The 16,278-nt window shown below is 46.8% G+C and overlaps 1 protein-coding gene across 1 annotated transcript in view; it reads left to right on the forward strand.

Moving 5' to 3' along the window:
• Positions 1-16,278, forward strand: part of LOC119382397 (protein dachsous) — a 466,009-nt gene that overhangs the window by 134,465 nt on the left and 315,266 nt on the right. The window contains exon 12 of the mRNA XM_049412138.1: positions 2,564-2,902. Coding sequence (XP_049268095.1) covers positions 2,564-2,902 — 339 coding nt within the window. The remainder of the gene's footprint in view (positions 1-2,563; positions 2,903-16,278) is intronic.

Below are 16,278 nucleotides of genomic sequence, written 5' to 3' on the forward strand. Positions count from 1 at the left end.
ATATCTCAACCTGGGCGACTTTCTCAAAAGCAAAAGAAGGTTCAAGGCAGTTACAAGAGAGGGCATCTGCAACCTTATTCTGCTCGCCTTTGCGATACTGGACGGTAAATGCTGTTAGGAGGTGGGGGGGTCCTTCTGGTGCACAGCTGAGAATACGGGTCGTGGTATCCCAACCGCTGTCACCACTGTTGTGAAGTTCGCTAAGTGGCAATGGTAGCGTCTTGACGAGAGTGCAAGGCTGACAAGCCGATGTAGCCGAAGAAAGTCTTCACTCAAAAGCAGAGGAGGGTGGCAAGTGTTTTAGCAAAACGATAACTTTTATAGCAGGTAAAGTATTTGTCGTACAAAGCCTGCCAGCACGACAAGGTTAGCTGGGGCAACTGCACCTAACAAGGGGCCGTCACAGCCTTAAATAACGTTTAAGTCCATTGTCTTATGTCCTGTCCACGGTGTTTGGGTCGTCGTCCACATTGTCCCCCCACTTTTAAGACGTCCTCCATGCAGCCGGGGCATTGACTGATCATCATGTAGCATGCACAGCACTACACGGCGCTGTTGAAAACAGTCTGATTCCCACAGGCAGAAAGTCTAAGGAATTCCACCCGCGCGGTTGGGGCACTAACAGTTCGTCTTAGGCCGGCACAGATCCGTCAAAGACGGACTTGTTCTACAGGACCGTAGCAAAATGGCATTAGTGGAGGAGACCAGAGTTTGTCGAAACCCTGGCGACTGGCCGGTCCTCGTGTGGGAAGAAGCGTTGCTAGAAGCCAATGGCTCCGGCACAACATTGTGTAACTGAGAAGACGAGCTGTCCACCTACCTATTATTAGTGGTTTCCTCTTAGAGCCCTTCTCAGACAAAAGTGTAGCCAATGCCTGTGAACTTTGCTGAATGGTTGCGGGGAACTTGATTGTTATCTTTATTGATACTCCCATGCAGGGGCAGCAGAAGTTCATTTCCAATTTATTGGTGCTGTTCTTAGCTTATTTATCACCAACACTCATGAGGTATTCTTGCTGTCCTTGTTTACTGAGTTTCCTTCTAGTTCTTCAGATGCACAGCAATTAGGCGATATCGCTGAACGCAACTCTTTGCTCCAAGAGGAGACCAGACACGCGTTGTATGTGCGCAGACTGTAGTAAGGCGCTGCGTGTAGACCCGTATTATTGCAATAGCAATTATATGGACACTCTCAGCAAATTTTTGCCGTCGCCGTCATGTCCCATATATGTATATGTATGTATATATACATAAACGCCACAAATAAAAATGATGCAGAAGAAAAAAAAAAGTTCGTGCGACCGGAGATTCGAACCTGCAACCCCTCGCTCCGCAGCGCGCTGCCTTTGACAATTACGCCATGTGCCATTCGTTCTCGAGGGTACTAACGGCAGAATACAAATGCACGCGGCATTTGGTGAAACACACGGGACGCCACACGTGGTGAAATTAAAATTATGCGAGACGTGGGCCATGTTGCATCGTTACCCGCACTGCGTTTGCGTCGTATCGCTGGTGACCCATGCTAGTTTTCCATTTTTAGTTTTAGCACCGCGCCACTAAAGGCCAGTTGGCCAGGCAAAAAGAAGAGCGTCCCGTGGCTCATGGTGGCGCGAGGTAGTGGGAACGCTTTGACACTTGTAGGCTTATGCCACAGGAGGGAAGAAACGAGACAGCTGAACCAGAATCACAGAATACATCTTTTACCGTGACCAGAATCCTGAGGCTAACATTACAATGCAAACGCACAAGACACCCGCGAAGAAAAGAAACGTGCGGCACAAGCGCTCACTAACAACTGCTTTATTCTTTGATACACCAATGCATATATAAACCCCAGGCAACTTTACCGCTCATGCGCACACAACAATAGCTCTAAACCAAAATTTCTTGGGTTCCTAATTCTAAAACTCTGTAGTGTTTCACCGGAGTTGGGATGTACGCCGCCGACTTGTCCTTTGACATGCAGGGTGGGGTTGCCCGTGCTCGCACGCTTATCTCTTAAGGGGGAGTTTTGTACATCTTGTGCTCCCACCGCAAAGTTGGGTTCAATCTATAGACCGCATGAAGCTCACTTTGCTCGCTGCGGTGGCCGCGTTTATGAAAGGAGTAAATTGCTAGCTAGATGAGCCAAAATAGGAGTTGAAGTAACGTTTGTGGCAGTTCGTGCTCGTCCTCTGTATACCTGTGTGTTGTTTTCGTGCGTCCTTCTTTGCGTTTGAACAACGCGAAGCAAGTTTCTAGCCGCTTGCCGTTCTTCCTGAGACATGTTCAATTTCTTGCTATTGCATTCATTGCTTTGCCCTTGAGGCGAAACTGTGACTTTTTTTAAGGAATACAGAACTTTGAAATACTAACATTTTGCAACTCTGAGTGATGCTGATGCCAAAATACTGTTCCTGATTTTTTTTTTTAATTTCCTCCTTACTTTACCCATTTTGTACATTCGAAATCCACAATAAAGTCATTTGACCATCGGGAAAAGTTAAAAAAAAAAAGTTGGACCCCAAAAGGGTTAAATAATTATGTAAAATGTGAGCTTGTTGTTTTGTTTGCACTACAGGCAGCGGTCAGCAGCGGGATGGGCGCATGGCCTTTGCCATCGATGCACACACGGGCCGGCTGACCACTCGTCTGGTTCTCGACCGGGAGAGCCAAGAAGAATTCTCACTGGTTGTGATGGCTCGTGACCGGGGCCATCCGCCGCGTGAGGCTCGGCTGGCACTGCTGGTGCGCGTGCTGGGCCTCCACCATCCACCCGGAGTGGCCACTCCTGGGGGCTCCATGCGGAGGCTGCACGTACGTGAAGGAGCAGCCGCAGGCACCGTGCTGGGATCCCTGGCACCGCACCCGGCAGGGGCCACCTTCTGTCTCTTGGGCGAGCCGCTCGTATTCGATGTTGGTGAGCTGGCGTCAGGGTGTCTTTTTACTCTTCACTATCATCATCATCATTTAATGTTCCCGTAGATAGATACTACATAGGGGGGGGGGGGCAAGGTTCGAAAAGGGCTGTTGTACATCAGTCGTGTGAGTCCAAGAAAAGAAAAAAGAATGCAAGAAAAAAGAAAGAATGCAGCAAACAATTAATTTATCATAGATTCAAGTGATGTCAGTCAATATCAGTCATGTGAAGTTTACAAAAGTGATTCAATATCCTTGACACTGCAAGTCAAACTTAAATGGACCATTACATATAAAAAGACAGCAGTAATTTAGTTAGAGGGGTACAGATGTTAGCACATGTGTTTAGTCAACATCTGTCAAAATTTATTTGGATGAATTGAACGACTGATTAAAAGCCTTAGAAGATCCATGCAATTGATGTATGCTGAGATGATTAAAAAGACGGTGAGAAGACTGGGCAGGTCATAGAACTGTTCCTCATAGATAAGGAAAGCCGTAATAGAGCTTGTAGGAAAGACATAGCTGGCTGATTTTTCGTCCCCAATGCCGGGTGGTAAAACCAAGGGCTGACTTGATATTCGATGTATTGGTGTGACGATCATAATTAGAAGAAATGAAGCGAGCCGCACGGTTTTGTATGGATTCCAGGGCATTAAAGGGACCCTGGAACGGTTTTTTTGAAGTTTTGTCAGCGTTTAGACTAGATCGTCATGAAATCATTCGCACCACAAATTAAGCGATGCACCGTGTACCAAGGCCGCTACAGACAATTATATCTGTACCCTCCTTCTCACCGCTGCCTTGCCTCCTCAACTCATGAGACACGCTGGCATCGCTGGCGATCGCAGCGCTCTCATGAGCACACTCGACGCTTTGAGCTTCGCCCAGTCATGGCGTTCAATATTGCGTGCCAGCAGGTTGCGTGCCATCTCGGAGGCCCAGTGTGCCCGGCAGCATGCTGTCTGGCAATAGAGACGACGCTCATGGCGTGGTTGATATCTGCTCCAACAGGTGCCACCACACTACCAGCCGATCTTATTTTATTCTCCTGTACGGCGACAACCTGCAAAAGCATGCGGACAAACAAAAAACATTCGAGAACAATCACCGATAAGCGTAAACTCGGGCAATGTGGTTGTGTCTTCAGGAGTAAAGTTACAGCCGCAGACGCATGGATCGTGACGTTGAATGGATAGCGAGAGCGCGATGCTCATTGCAGCGACAAGCTGAAGGGATTCTGCTCGCCAGATGCCTCACACATTACACGATGTCGCAGCTTTACAAGTCAACATGTGGTACACAACACGGCTAGGACAATTCATTGTGTCCAAGAAAAGAAACCTCGAGATAAACACTGTCGCTGAGCTCACGTCAACACATCCGCCTGTGCACGTTGTAACGCAGGCAGACGACACTCGCTGCCCACAGGAGGTTCAGTGACGTGGACTGGGCATATCCAATCAGATTGGTCGCTGGGTGCTACCTGTACAGTCGAATCCCGCTATAACGAATACTGCTATAACGAAATTCCTGCCACAACGAATAATTTTCGATTCCCCGTCAGCTGTCTATAGAAAACAATGCGAAAAATGTCTCGTCACAACGAATACTTTTTCTGGGTCTTTCCACTCGAACGAAGTTTTCGCGAGTGCCACCACATAAGGAAAAGGAGCTTGCCTAGGATTGCCGTGAAATTCCGCTGGAAACTCGATCATTTCTCGTTGCCAGAGCCATGCGGCCGCATCGCAAGACTTGTGTCTTCATCGGAGAGATGCTTTCTGCCACCACACGCACATCCCGGTAAATTTTTCGCCATTGAGATGCTCGGCGACAGATCGTCCATCCGCCATGATGCTGCCCGTGCTTGCGGGCCGCGGAAGAATCGTTCTTCAAGAACTCCCGCCATGTTTTTGAAGTAGCACTCAAAACAAAATTACTGCTCGTCGTCACAAGCCCTGTGATTGTGAATGACGTCCACGGCGCTTTGAAGGCACACGCACGGCCAGCTCGCACCTAGTCCAAGCGTAACTACTATCTGCCGCAATCGCTGCGAACACAAATGCGGTCGTGTCGACGTGATGATGAGCAACCATGAAAGTACGCGCGCACCGACTCAAAGCAATGCTGCGGTCAAAACTGCGGTAGATGTGATCACAGATAGCAACGATGCAGTTCTGGAGGCACGCGCACGGTTTGAAAATGGAACTACTGTTTGCCGCAACCGCTGCGCAGAAAACCGCGGTCGCTATTGTCGCGATCATCGATAGTGAATACGCTCATGTACGCAGCTAACACAACGGAAGAAAGATTAAAGGCAATCAAGTCGTAAAACGGCATGAAGCGTTTCGGCTTTCCTTTCGCTCGCTTATGACTGTGGTAGTGCGGAGCTTCGGTACCTCGTTTTCAGTTAGCCTCTAGCGAACTTTGGCACGCTCCTTCGTGGCGCTACTTGCTCAGCATGCTTCGAGGGTAGCCTGCATATCGTATTTGCTTGTGTATAACCCATGTGCATAACTCTCGTATTGACGCAAAGCCGCCTTCCTTGCATTGCCGTGAAGCCAACTTGCGCACCGAAATTCGCGTATAACCCGCATCGAGTTTAGCGCTAAGTTTTCTGTATATTTTATGCGTGTTACACGCGAGAAAATACATTCACACGGTGTGCGGCCAAGTGCGTCCGAGTTAGCGAGAATTCAATGCAAAAGACAGTGCATGCGCTTGCCGGGACCAAAGGACGAGTCATAATCATCAGATCTTCCTAACTTTTGTGGTCTATAGATGAAATTTCGCTGCAGCGAAATTCTGCGACAACGAACTTTTTCACGCATCCCGTCAATTTCGTTGTAGCGGGATTTGACTGTATTGGAACAATTCTACGTGTAAAAGGTGCGTGAAGTTGAAAACTCGTTCCGCTGAGCCGCTTCGATCTGTAGCGATTCACATGTTTAAAGCCTTGTAATAAATTGCTCAGTTGACGCAGAGAGCTTAAATCGTCCTTCAAATGATTCTTAAAACTAGCTTTACCGGCTCAATGCGTTTATACGAAATCGTCAAAACCGTCTCAGGTAAGTTTCATGGGGGGGACCAGATGGCACATGCGTACTCGAGTTTCAGGTGCACAAAGGTTTCATAAGCAAGCTTGCGTATATACGGTGGACATAGCGTAAGCGTTCTCCTCAAGAAGCCGAGTGTCTTAGATGAGTCAGCGGATATTTTTAACACGTAAGTGAGCTTGTTATGGTGCCGAGATACCGATGCGAATTTGCGTGTTCAAGTGCTGTTGAGTTAAGGTAATACAGTCGAGCCCACATATAACGGCCCCACTTAAAACGAACTTTCGCTTTAAACGAATGATACCCGCGTGACCATGGAAATATTATTATTTCAATGGCGCAAGATCGCTCCTACAACAAACGTCTCTGACCCCTGCCGATCGGTTACAGCCAGGGCTGGGCAAAGATACTTTGAAATTGTATCGCGATACGATACAAGATACTCAGGCAAGAAGTATTTGAAATAGATACAAGATACCACAACGCCGATTGTATCCGATACGATACATACTAATTGTATTTTAAGATACTTCGATACATCCGGAAATTTGTTATTATATATCTGTATATACGGTAATGTAGCACTAAACGCTGATGCACAATAAACTGCGACCAATTTTGTTTTATTTGAATGAAATGTCTGTTAGTATCTCAAAAGTTTTGTATTTCTTGCTGAAGGTATATTACTTTTGTTCCGAAACAACTTATTGGGGTTACTTTAGCTACTTAACATGACAGCTTTTTATACACTTCGCTTATAACGGTTTTTGCTTGCCGCTTTTTTAATTGGGTGAAGTCGATGCTCTGCTTGCCGACCTGCTAGCTGGCTGCCATCTAATCGCAAGAACTTCAATAAGAAGCCTCCGCACAATGGTGTAAATACCGTTGTTAAGTTCTACCGTGCCAGTAAACGTATCGCGGTTTTCGCAATACCCGATCACCGGACAGGTGTACATGAGCGAGAAGCTGGTAGCGACATTCTTTGCGACGCCTTTTGTTTTGTTTACGTAGAGGACATAAAACTGCATTACTTTTACATTCTACTTATCTGCTGGCATAAAGCGTTCGTTAGCGACGTACTCAGCAATGCGCGACCTTCTAACAATTTTTCTTTTATGAGAGAACATCTGCAGCCCAGAAAACGTGTCAGACGTGTTCTATAGTTGCAGAAAGTGCCGCAGGACACCGCCACTATTCACACTATATTGCCACTGAAGCTCCAATTACCTGGTGATTAGTAACAGTGAAAATATTTAGAGCAGACTAAAAAAGAAAAACAAATATAACTAAGTAAAATAGAAAGGCGGTTCTGTATCAGACACAGCGAATAAGTATAGGAACACGATATAGGCGGCACCCCCAAGAGCTAATAATGATTGTTGAGTTTAATGTCCCACATAACCACGATATGATAAGAACAGACGCCATAGGGGAGGGCCCCGGAAATTTTGATCACGTGGTGTTATAAAACTTGAATATAAGCACATGGGCATCGAATTGCGGCTGCCTCGAGCAGTCAAGCACCATAACCACTAGACAACCGTGGCGCGTAATCCCTAATAGCTATGACATTTAGGCATTTAAGTAAGACCACAGAAAATTCAGTGCCTATGTAAAATAGCGTAAACCGACTTGTTGAGACGCTCATTAAAAAAACGAAGCATTTTGTATAACAATATTTCTACAACTCCTTTGCTAACATCTTTGAGATGGCTCCTAATAATTTACGTTATTATCATGAAAACTCAATTTTGCTATTTTACTGAGCAGTAAGCAGAACTTTTGTTACTGTATACTCCAAGCACGCGCAGATTATTATATATTTGTTCTCAATGTCGCCCACCTTTACATAACAGTAAACTTAAGTGGAATATAAGTCTGTAAACAGCAGCAGAAATAATGCAGACAGCTAAAAGTAAGAATAAAGCAGAGAGCTTACCTTGCTACCACGTTAAAGACATACGTATTGCCGTAAGCAGACCCCCCCAAAAAAAGCAATACAGAGACATAGGTAATGTATGGAATGGAAAGCTTACAAAGAACTTGTGCTAATAATCCAATTGTGATTTTGAAAACTCATTGAATAAAAGAATAGGAGACGCACGCCAAGATAGTTTCTGTTAAGTGAATGTTCTGTTAAATCCAGCGTCTGTACCGGCCGTGCTATAGCTGTTAGAATCTTATTTGCATATAAGTCAATCTCATTGCGCGTAAGTCAAACTTACATCGAAGAGGTCCTTCAAATCGGCGATGTGTGAAAGCCACGACACGTAAAGCAACCCCTTTTCTTGCATTCTTCAGACTTCGTAACAAGAAGGATCCGTTTATGGGCGAGTTGGTACATGTCTTGAAATATACTGAGTATGTGCAGCGCAATGGTACGAAGACAAGAGAAAACACACAAACGACATAGACTGGCGCTGACTTCCAACTGATTTATTGAAAAGCAGGCTCCGTGCTTTTCAATAAATCAGTTGGAAGTCAGCGCCAGTCTATGTCGTTTGTGTGTCTTCTCTTGTCTTCGTAACAAAGCACAACGCAAGAGAAACTTCGATAACGACACTACAGCGGCATCAGAATTTGTGCAAAATACACCGCACGCATTGGAGTACGTGGCACAGTATAGCGGCTAAGAGCCAAGTGCCATAAAACTGACACAACTAAAAAGAAAAAAAAAAACGTGAAAGCAAAATGTCGTCTGGGCGTAGACGTACGCGCGTTTGTCTGTCGAGACGACGCGAGCGTCGCCACGTGACTCTGCTTCCTCAATAGGGACGCTCAGAGCTCATCAACTGTCCTCACAGGAAAACTCTGGCGGAAAGATAAAATAATGTCATTCTCTTTAGTTTTAATCTGGTGTTTTAGTGGGAGCAGTATCAGCTTGAGAAGCGGAGTTCAACCAACATTTATTGTGTCGCACCTCAGTGTTGCGATCGCAGTATCTTGTATCTTAAGATACACGATACATTCTTCAGTGTATCGGAAATACAGATACTGACACGTCTCGCGAGACGTATCGCGATACAGATACAAGATACCCAAAGAGTATCTAAGATAGTATTGGAGATACATGTATCTTCGATACTGCCCAGCACTGGTTACAGCAAACAGCTGCCCGCATGCAGCTGTTCGCTGTAACCGGTTACAGCTGCCCGCACGCGTACGATATTGCGATCCGTCCCGTGTGGCAGCCTTTTTCACCTTTCCGCACGTGTGCGTGCGGACTGAGCGGGAACAGGCCCTAAATTTTCTGACACGTGAACAGCCGGTGCCACAATGCGATTCTCGGACCTCTGCGTGCGCAGGTCACTCTCCCAAGTTTTCTGACGCGGAGTTGCGCGTTTCGTGGACCTGTCAAGCAAGCTACCGAAACTACCCTCCCTCTTTATCGCAACTCCTTCGCCTGTCCTGCAAGTCTGCTCCCCTCTCTTCCCTCTTTATCACAACTCCTTCGCCTGTCTACAACGCTCCATGACGCCGGCCATGCTGGCTCGAATTCAGAAGTTTCTTATTCTGGCTAGAAACGGACCCAAAGCAGTTCCACACATGCTTGCCTTTCACACGTGCACGTCCTGCTTGCTGTTTGTGTGCATGTGGGGTCAGGATGGCGGACGGGAAGCCTGCCGCGCTAGCAGATGGCACGAAGTGAAAAGCGCTGGACATTGCTACCAAGTGAGCCATTCTTACTGAGCTCTCTCAATGCACTAAAAACTGCGAGTTGGTTAAGAAGTACGGCGTGTGCAAGTCAATCATATCGACGATCCTGAAAAACAAGGACAAGATAAAATGTGCCGATGCCAACTCGACGGACAGAAAGCGTCTGCAGTGGGCCACCTACGCGGGCGTGGAGGATGCGCTACTGAAATGGTTCGTCGACGCACGGGCTCGGAACATTCCCGTAAGTGGTGCTATAACACTGGCCAAAGCGAAAGATTTCGCATTCCTTTTGCAATTTCCAGACTTCTGGCCAGGAAATGGCTGGCTACATCGGTTCAAGGGGTGCATAGCATTGTTCTCAAATCGATTGTCAGTGAGGCGACCTCGGCAAGTGACGAAGACGTTGCCTCGTGGCGGGAAACAAATCGAGATACCATTTTAAGCTATGCGGAGCGAGGCGTCTATAATACAGACGAAACCGCATTATTCTGTGGAGCACACATAAGAAAACAACTCGACAAGTCCTTCTAGTGCCGGAGCCTAAACACAACTAACTTTTTCTTTATTTTCTACACCCCTTGCGCCAGCCTTGCTGCCGCACCACTCGAGGTCACGCCCGACCTCTTCTTCCTTCACCGTGCAATCTCGTCGATGTCGGTGGCACTACAATTCTATCAGATGCTGCCAGGAAAAACGCACGCCATGAAAGGCGACACGTGCGCTGGCGGCGAACACAGTAAAGTGCGCATCACAGTACTTTTGTGTACTAATATGGATGGCAGCAACCAGTGCGTGTCCTTCGTAATTGGGAAGTTGAAGAAGCTGCGTTGCTTTTGGGGCTATGTGCCTGTGCGTTACAGGCATAATGCTAAAGCGTGGATGATGCGCAATTTATTTGCGGAGTGGCTGAGCGAGTTTGACCACGACATGCACAAGCAAGGCAGGCGTGTGTTGCTCGTTGTCGACAGCTGCTCCGCGCACCACGTACAAGCCTCCCTGACGGCAGTGACCCTGCTTTTCCTGCCACCCAACACAACGTCAAAAGTGCAACCACTTGACCTGGGCATAATCTGCGCGTTTAAAACTTACTATAAGCGCTGCATTGTGGAGCGCTTGCTCATAGCTGTTGACCACCCGGCAGCCAACCTGCCGCTTCGGGTGTCCCTTTATTCAGCTGTGTAGATGGTGAAGGCTTCGTGGGCGGAGGTGACGGCTACATGCGTACAGAACTGTGTCCACAAGGCCGGCTTCGTCGATGTTGGACCCGGTGCGGAGCTTGAAGCTTCCGAAGAGGACCGTGCACGGACGAGGGCATTGTGAATGAAGTGCGCAGCAAGAGCAATTTGGAGGAGTTGGATGACGACGACGACGATAAAACCTTGGAGCCAGCGCCAACAAGCGTGCCTGTAGCAATTGGCTACATAGATAGCCTCAGGCAGCTTGTCTGTGCCAAGGGCATCGGCGAAGAGCACGTTGCCGCGTTAAATAGACTGGAGACTGCCCTTATCGCATCTGCATGTCGAAACATATGTGCATTATGGACTTTTTTTGCGAAAAAATTAATTTTGTGTTTTCACTTGCAACATTTTTAAATTTGTGTTTCATTTACTACGAACTTCGGGATAGAACGAACGGTTGCTGTGTCACGCTCAAGTTTGTTATAAACGGGCTCGACTGTACTTGAAGGTGAGGTTAGAGCGCATCCAAGGTAATCATCGTCATCATCAGCCTGACTACGCCCACTGTATGGCTTCTCCCATGGTCCACCAATGAACCCGGTCCTGTGCTTGATGCTGCCATGTTATATCCGCAAACTTCTTTAATCTCATCTGCTCACCTAACTTTCTGTCTCCCCCTTGCGCGTTTGCCTTCTCCTAAAATCCAGTCATTTGCCCTTAACCTTTAATAGGGTAGTGAGTTGGGCGAGTTGGGAAATACTCAAGACAGCCAATGCGAACAGAACACGGACGAGAAAATGAAATGAGAAAAAGAAACGACGACACCCTTTCACTGTCGGGCATTTCTGGCGTTGATGCACCCCCAGTGTCTACTTGGGTATGAGAATATCAAGGAAGCTTGAAACGCAGATAAATGGCCCATTGTGAAGTGAAGATGACAGATAGGGATGGAAAGGAGATACAACAACCTCATTTGCTGCTGATAGCTGCAAGTGAGGCCGCGGCGAATGAGTGAAAGCAGCAATCGAGTCATGTGAGCGCCCCTTAACTTGACATGCTGCAGCAGACACGCCAACAGAGTGCAAAAAAAAGAAGAAAAAAAACAACCTGCAAACCTGGGGCAGATGGCAGAACAACCCTTGTACCCGTAATCGCACATGCGCCACATGGTTGCTCCACCCGTGATAGTAGCGTGCACGGAGCAGTGATGCCCCCCAGCAAAGAAGGGTGGGCGCAGACCCTTCAGTACACGTACCAACACAATGAGGAGTGAAAATACGTGCTTCTAGATAGATTCGAGAGATGGCGCAACCAGTAATATCGCACAAAATATGGCAGTTTCGCACTTCAGCGCGAATTTTTCAGCGGATAACGGAGAATGTACTGGTACGTCAGTGACACTGCAGGGGAGAAAACAAGAATGTACCTGTAGGTCAGTTACAGCAAGAGCGTTAATTACCAGCGGTTACCTGCGTGCGCACTACACGCCGTGGCCATGTCCATTTCTTCTTCTTGATTTCGACTAAGATGTCCTTAACTCCTGTTTGTTCCCTCACCCACTCTGCTCTCTTCTTTTTCCTTAAGGTTACATCTATCATTTTCCTTTCCATTGCTCGCTGCGTCATCCTGAGTTTAAGTTGAACCCTCTTTGTAAACCTCCAGGTTTCTGCTCCGTAGGTAAGGACCTGTAAGATGCAGCTGTTATATACTATACTCTTGAGTGATAGGGGTAGACAACCCTTCACGATTTGAGAATGCTTGCTGCATGAACTCCACCCCATTCTTATTCTTCTAGTTACTTCAGTCTCGTGGTTTGGCTACACGGTTACTACCTGTCCTAAGTAGGTGCCTCGCTACCTATTGCAAAGCGCTGTTCTCTCCCGATACTGTTGCACATTACTTAGTTTTCTGCATATTAATTTTCAGACCTACTGTTCTGCTTTCTTTGTCCAGTAATTAGTAATCCAGTAATTCAGTAATTACGAGTTGCTTCCAAAATATCTGAGTGAATTTGCCGTCTGCCAGTGAGAGCACCGCATAGTTATTGCGTTGTGGTAGCCTCGATGCTCACCGGAGCCGAAGACTACCGCGGGTTCAGGCTTAGCGAGCCACAGGGCCGCGTCTACCGTCGCCGGCTTACGTTTAGCGCACCGCTCCACGCGCGCTCAGCTAGCAAAGGCGTTGAGCGCCGCGCAGCATAAACACAGTGTTCGAGATAACACACACACAAACACTTTATTTGCCTTCTGCGGCACCCCAACACACACAGTACAGCGTCCGCTCCCGGGGCGTGGGGAGCAAAGGGCCCCCGCAGGCGGACGGAATACTCCAAGGGGTTCCGCGAAGCACGTCGCAGCTCGCAATGGCGAGCTTTGACACGCCGCTCGGGAAAAGGTCCCTCGCGGCTATGCTGCGCACTCTCGCGATGACCACTGGGTCTGGCCGCGAGAGTTAGGGCAATCTCCGTACGCGTGGCCATCCGGCAAGTGCGGCTCGGCGTGGTACGACCGCGCACGAGCACTAGGCACCGCTCTTCGGCTTCACGTACGAACCGGAGCTAACACTGAGGTAACACGCCTGGAAGGGTGCCGAGGCACCCAGGCAGGCTACAGCCCAGCGATTCCCAAAGGGGACGTTGGACCGGAAGGAAATGCGTGCTTACCCAGCGGCGTCCGAGGAGAGAGAGAGTTCGTTCCGGCCTGCACGCGCGTCTGTCCCGCCGAATTTCGCGGCTCCAAGACCGCGTGCAGCGCCACCACGAGAGCCGGCGCGTAGCGCAAGATGGCGCCACTTGCCGTCGCGGGAGAACGGGAGAAGGAAAGGATTCGCAGAACCGCGAAATGCCCGCGCAGTGGCTTCGGGCGCGCCTCGGATCCCCACAGCGTTAAGGTCACTTTGCTGTAAAAATTGATCATTTGCAGTAGCAACGCGTCGATGGACAGCGCAGTCATCTGCAAAAAGTCAGATACAAGAGGAGAGGCCAACTGGAAGATCTTTAATGAGAATGATAAACAGGGGAGGGCCAAGAACTCAGCCTTGCAGGACACCGGATATAACATTGGTCGTACTAGATGCATGACTGCTGTGAATTGCCTGTGATTGAAAAGAAAGCTCTGAATCCAAGATGAAACTAAGGGATCAAGGAAGAGGTGTGCAAATTTACTCATTAAGCAGTGATGCAGAACACGATCGAAGGCTTATGAGAAGTCTGGATATATGACATCAGTCTGAAAAAATGGAGTCTAAATTCAAATGTAAGCTGGTTGTAAATTCAAATAGCTGGGTTTTGCAAGACAGGTTTTGTGTGAAAGCTGTGCTGTTTGGGAAAAAGGATAGTGTTGTGATCAAGGTGACAGACTGGTTAGATGCGAGTATATTATGTGCTGCATTAATTTGCACGCAACACAGATTAAAGATATTGGCGACTAATTTGAAGTGTCAGACTGATTTCCTTATTTAAAAACAAACTACTCTGCTTAGACCCCAGTCATTTGGAATGCTGTCGCCAGTGAGCGATTGCGTGAAAATAATATGTAGTATTTCACTAGTAACCAAATTTTTAGCTGCAATAATTTTGGCTGAGATATTATCCGGTCGCGGGGCACTTGAAATGTTAAAGTTATGTCTCAGCTTCAGGATTCCTTCCACTGATGTGATAATGGGAAGCATTTGTGAGAAGTTTGAGTCATGCATCAAAACGGAAAAAAAAAAGTGCTGATGACCTTGGGACGCTGATCAGTAGGAACTTGTGGACTGTCCTCATTAAGCAAGCATATGCTGTGAGATGAATGTGACTTAGGCGACATCAGATTTCAGAATTTTTCGGAATTGCGTTGCAGAATGACCTGCACATCATGAAGTCATGACTACGTAGTGTGCTATCGTACTGGAGGAGGCATGTAAAGTACTTTTTCTATTTCAGAGGAGTGTTAGCTCATTTTGCATCACGAAATGGTCGCTTCTTTTATCTAGATAGTTTCGTTAGAAAATGTGAGAACCAGGGTTTGTTCTCATTGCCACGAATGAGAACAAGGGGAAAGTATGACTATGTTAAGTAATTTAACCTGTGTCTGTAATAAGCCAGTTCTGGTCAACTATTCTCAAGGCAGAGGATCGCCTAAAATGTGCCAGAAATTTCTCAAGTTCTTTGTTAATTTTTGTGAAATTGGCCTTCTTGTTATCCCGAATATACTTTATTGATTGTTGACAGGCAGGAGTAGGGACAGAAAAGTCGAATAATACCATCTTATGGTTGCTTATGCCATCAATGCATTTGGATGACTTAATGAGTTTGAGATTGGATACAAGCACAAGATCAAGTAAATTAGGGCCACAAGTTGCTATTTCTGTTGACTAGTCTAGGTTAAACAACAAGATCAAGTCAAGAAAGTCTTTTGAGAGACTGGAGTGTTCAGTTAAATTGTTCCAGTTAATATCAGGGAAATGAAAATTTCTGCGAAGAATCTAGTAGTAGTACTAGTACTAGATTACTAGAAGTAGTATGGATTAAAATTCCTCAGTGAATGAGATGCTACAATCAGGTTCACAATAACAAGCCAACACTATGTTAATGTTTGTAGGAAATGGTACGCTAATGCCAATTATTTCGTCGTTACAATTCATATTGAGATGCACTGAAAACAAATTAGACTTCACAAAGTCTAAAACCCCTTGTCTTTGGCACCCCACCTAGTCAAGTCTATGAATTGAGTAAGATGTGCTGCTAGCTCATTATCTTCCACATCAGACGTAAGCCACGATTTTTCAAAAATCGCTACGTCAGACCATCCATAGGTAGGTAACTACTCACATTTGCCATGAGAAACTTGAAAGAGTGGACAGTGCTCGACAATTGACAGGGGGAGGGAAGAGAAGCCGGTTCACAGTGTGATGATGGCTACTCTGACGTTTTGACAACACAGTCCAAGTCAGTATTGTACATGAACTACTTCTTGTCAATGATCAACCTTATTTTAAATGCAGAATTTGTTTCCTGAGTGTAGGCATACGGTTTCTTTCTGGCTATTCTCACATGTGCCGAGAAATCCTCATAGATAGCAAAAAAATACTTGACGAAAGCCAGCAAAAGAACGGGACAGGAGAAAGAGGCAGACACAAACACCGCTGGAACTAACAACTGTGACTTTATTGAAGAAAAGCATTCAACCAAGAAACCTCACAACGCATGTGCAGCACGTCTGTATCACCTACAACGTCACCCGGTAAAAGAGAGTACACAATCATCTTGCCATCGTTGCAACACACTAAATTCCTTGTCAATGAGGCAAACTGACGGTGTGCTTATACGTCTATCTCCCCTTTTCCTAATGTAGTATGCCTCCACAATTTCACGTTCTTCTTTGCCATTTCCTCTTCCCAGATAAGTGACATTACTGAAAAGCGGGTGGAAACCGCATTCCTGATAGTGACGTGCAAGATTAGCCCCATCATTTGAACTCAAAGAAGCGTAATGCTCGTGCAATCTA

The sequence above is a fragment of the Rhipicephalus sanguineus genome, chromosome 2 (assembly GCF_013339695.2).
Source record: "Rhipicephalus sanguineus isolate Rsan-2018 chromosome 2, BIME_Rsan_1.4, whole genome shotgun sequence".
NCBI lineage: Eukaryota > Metazoa > Arthropoda > Arachnida > Ixodida > Ixodidae > Rhipicephalus > Rhipicephalus sanguineus.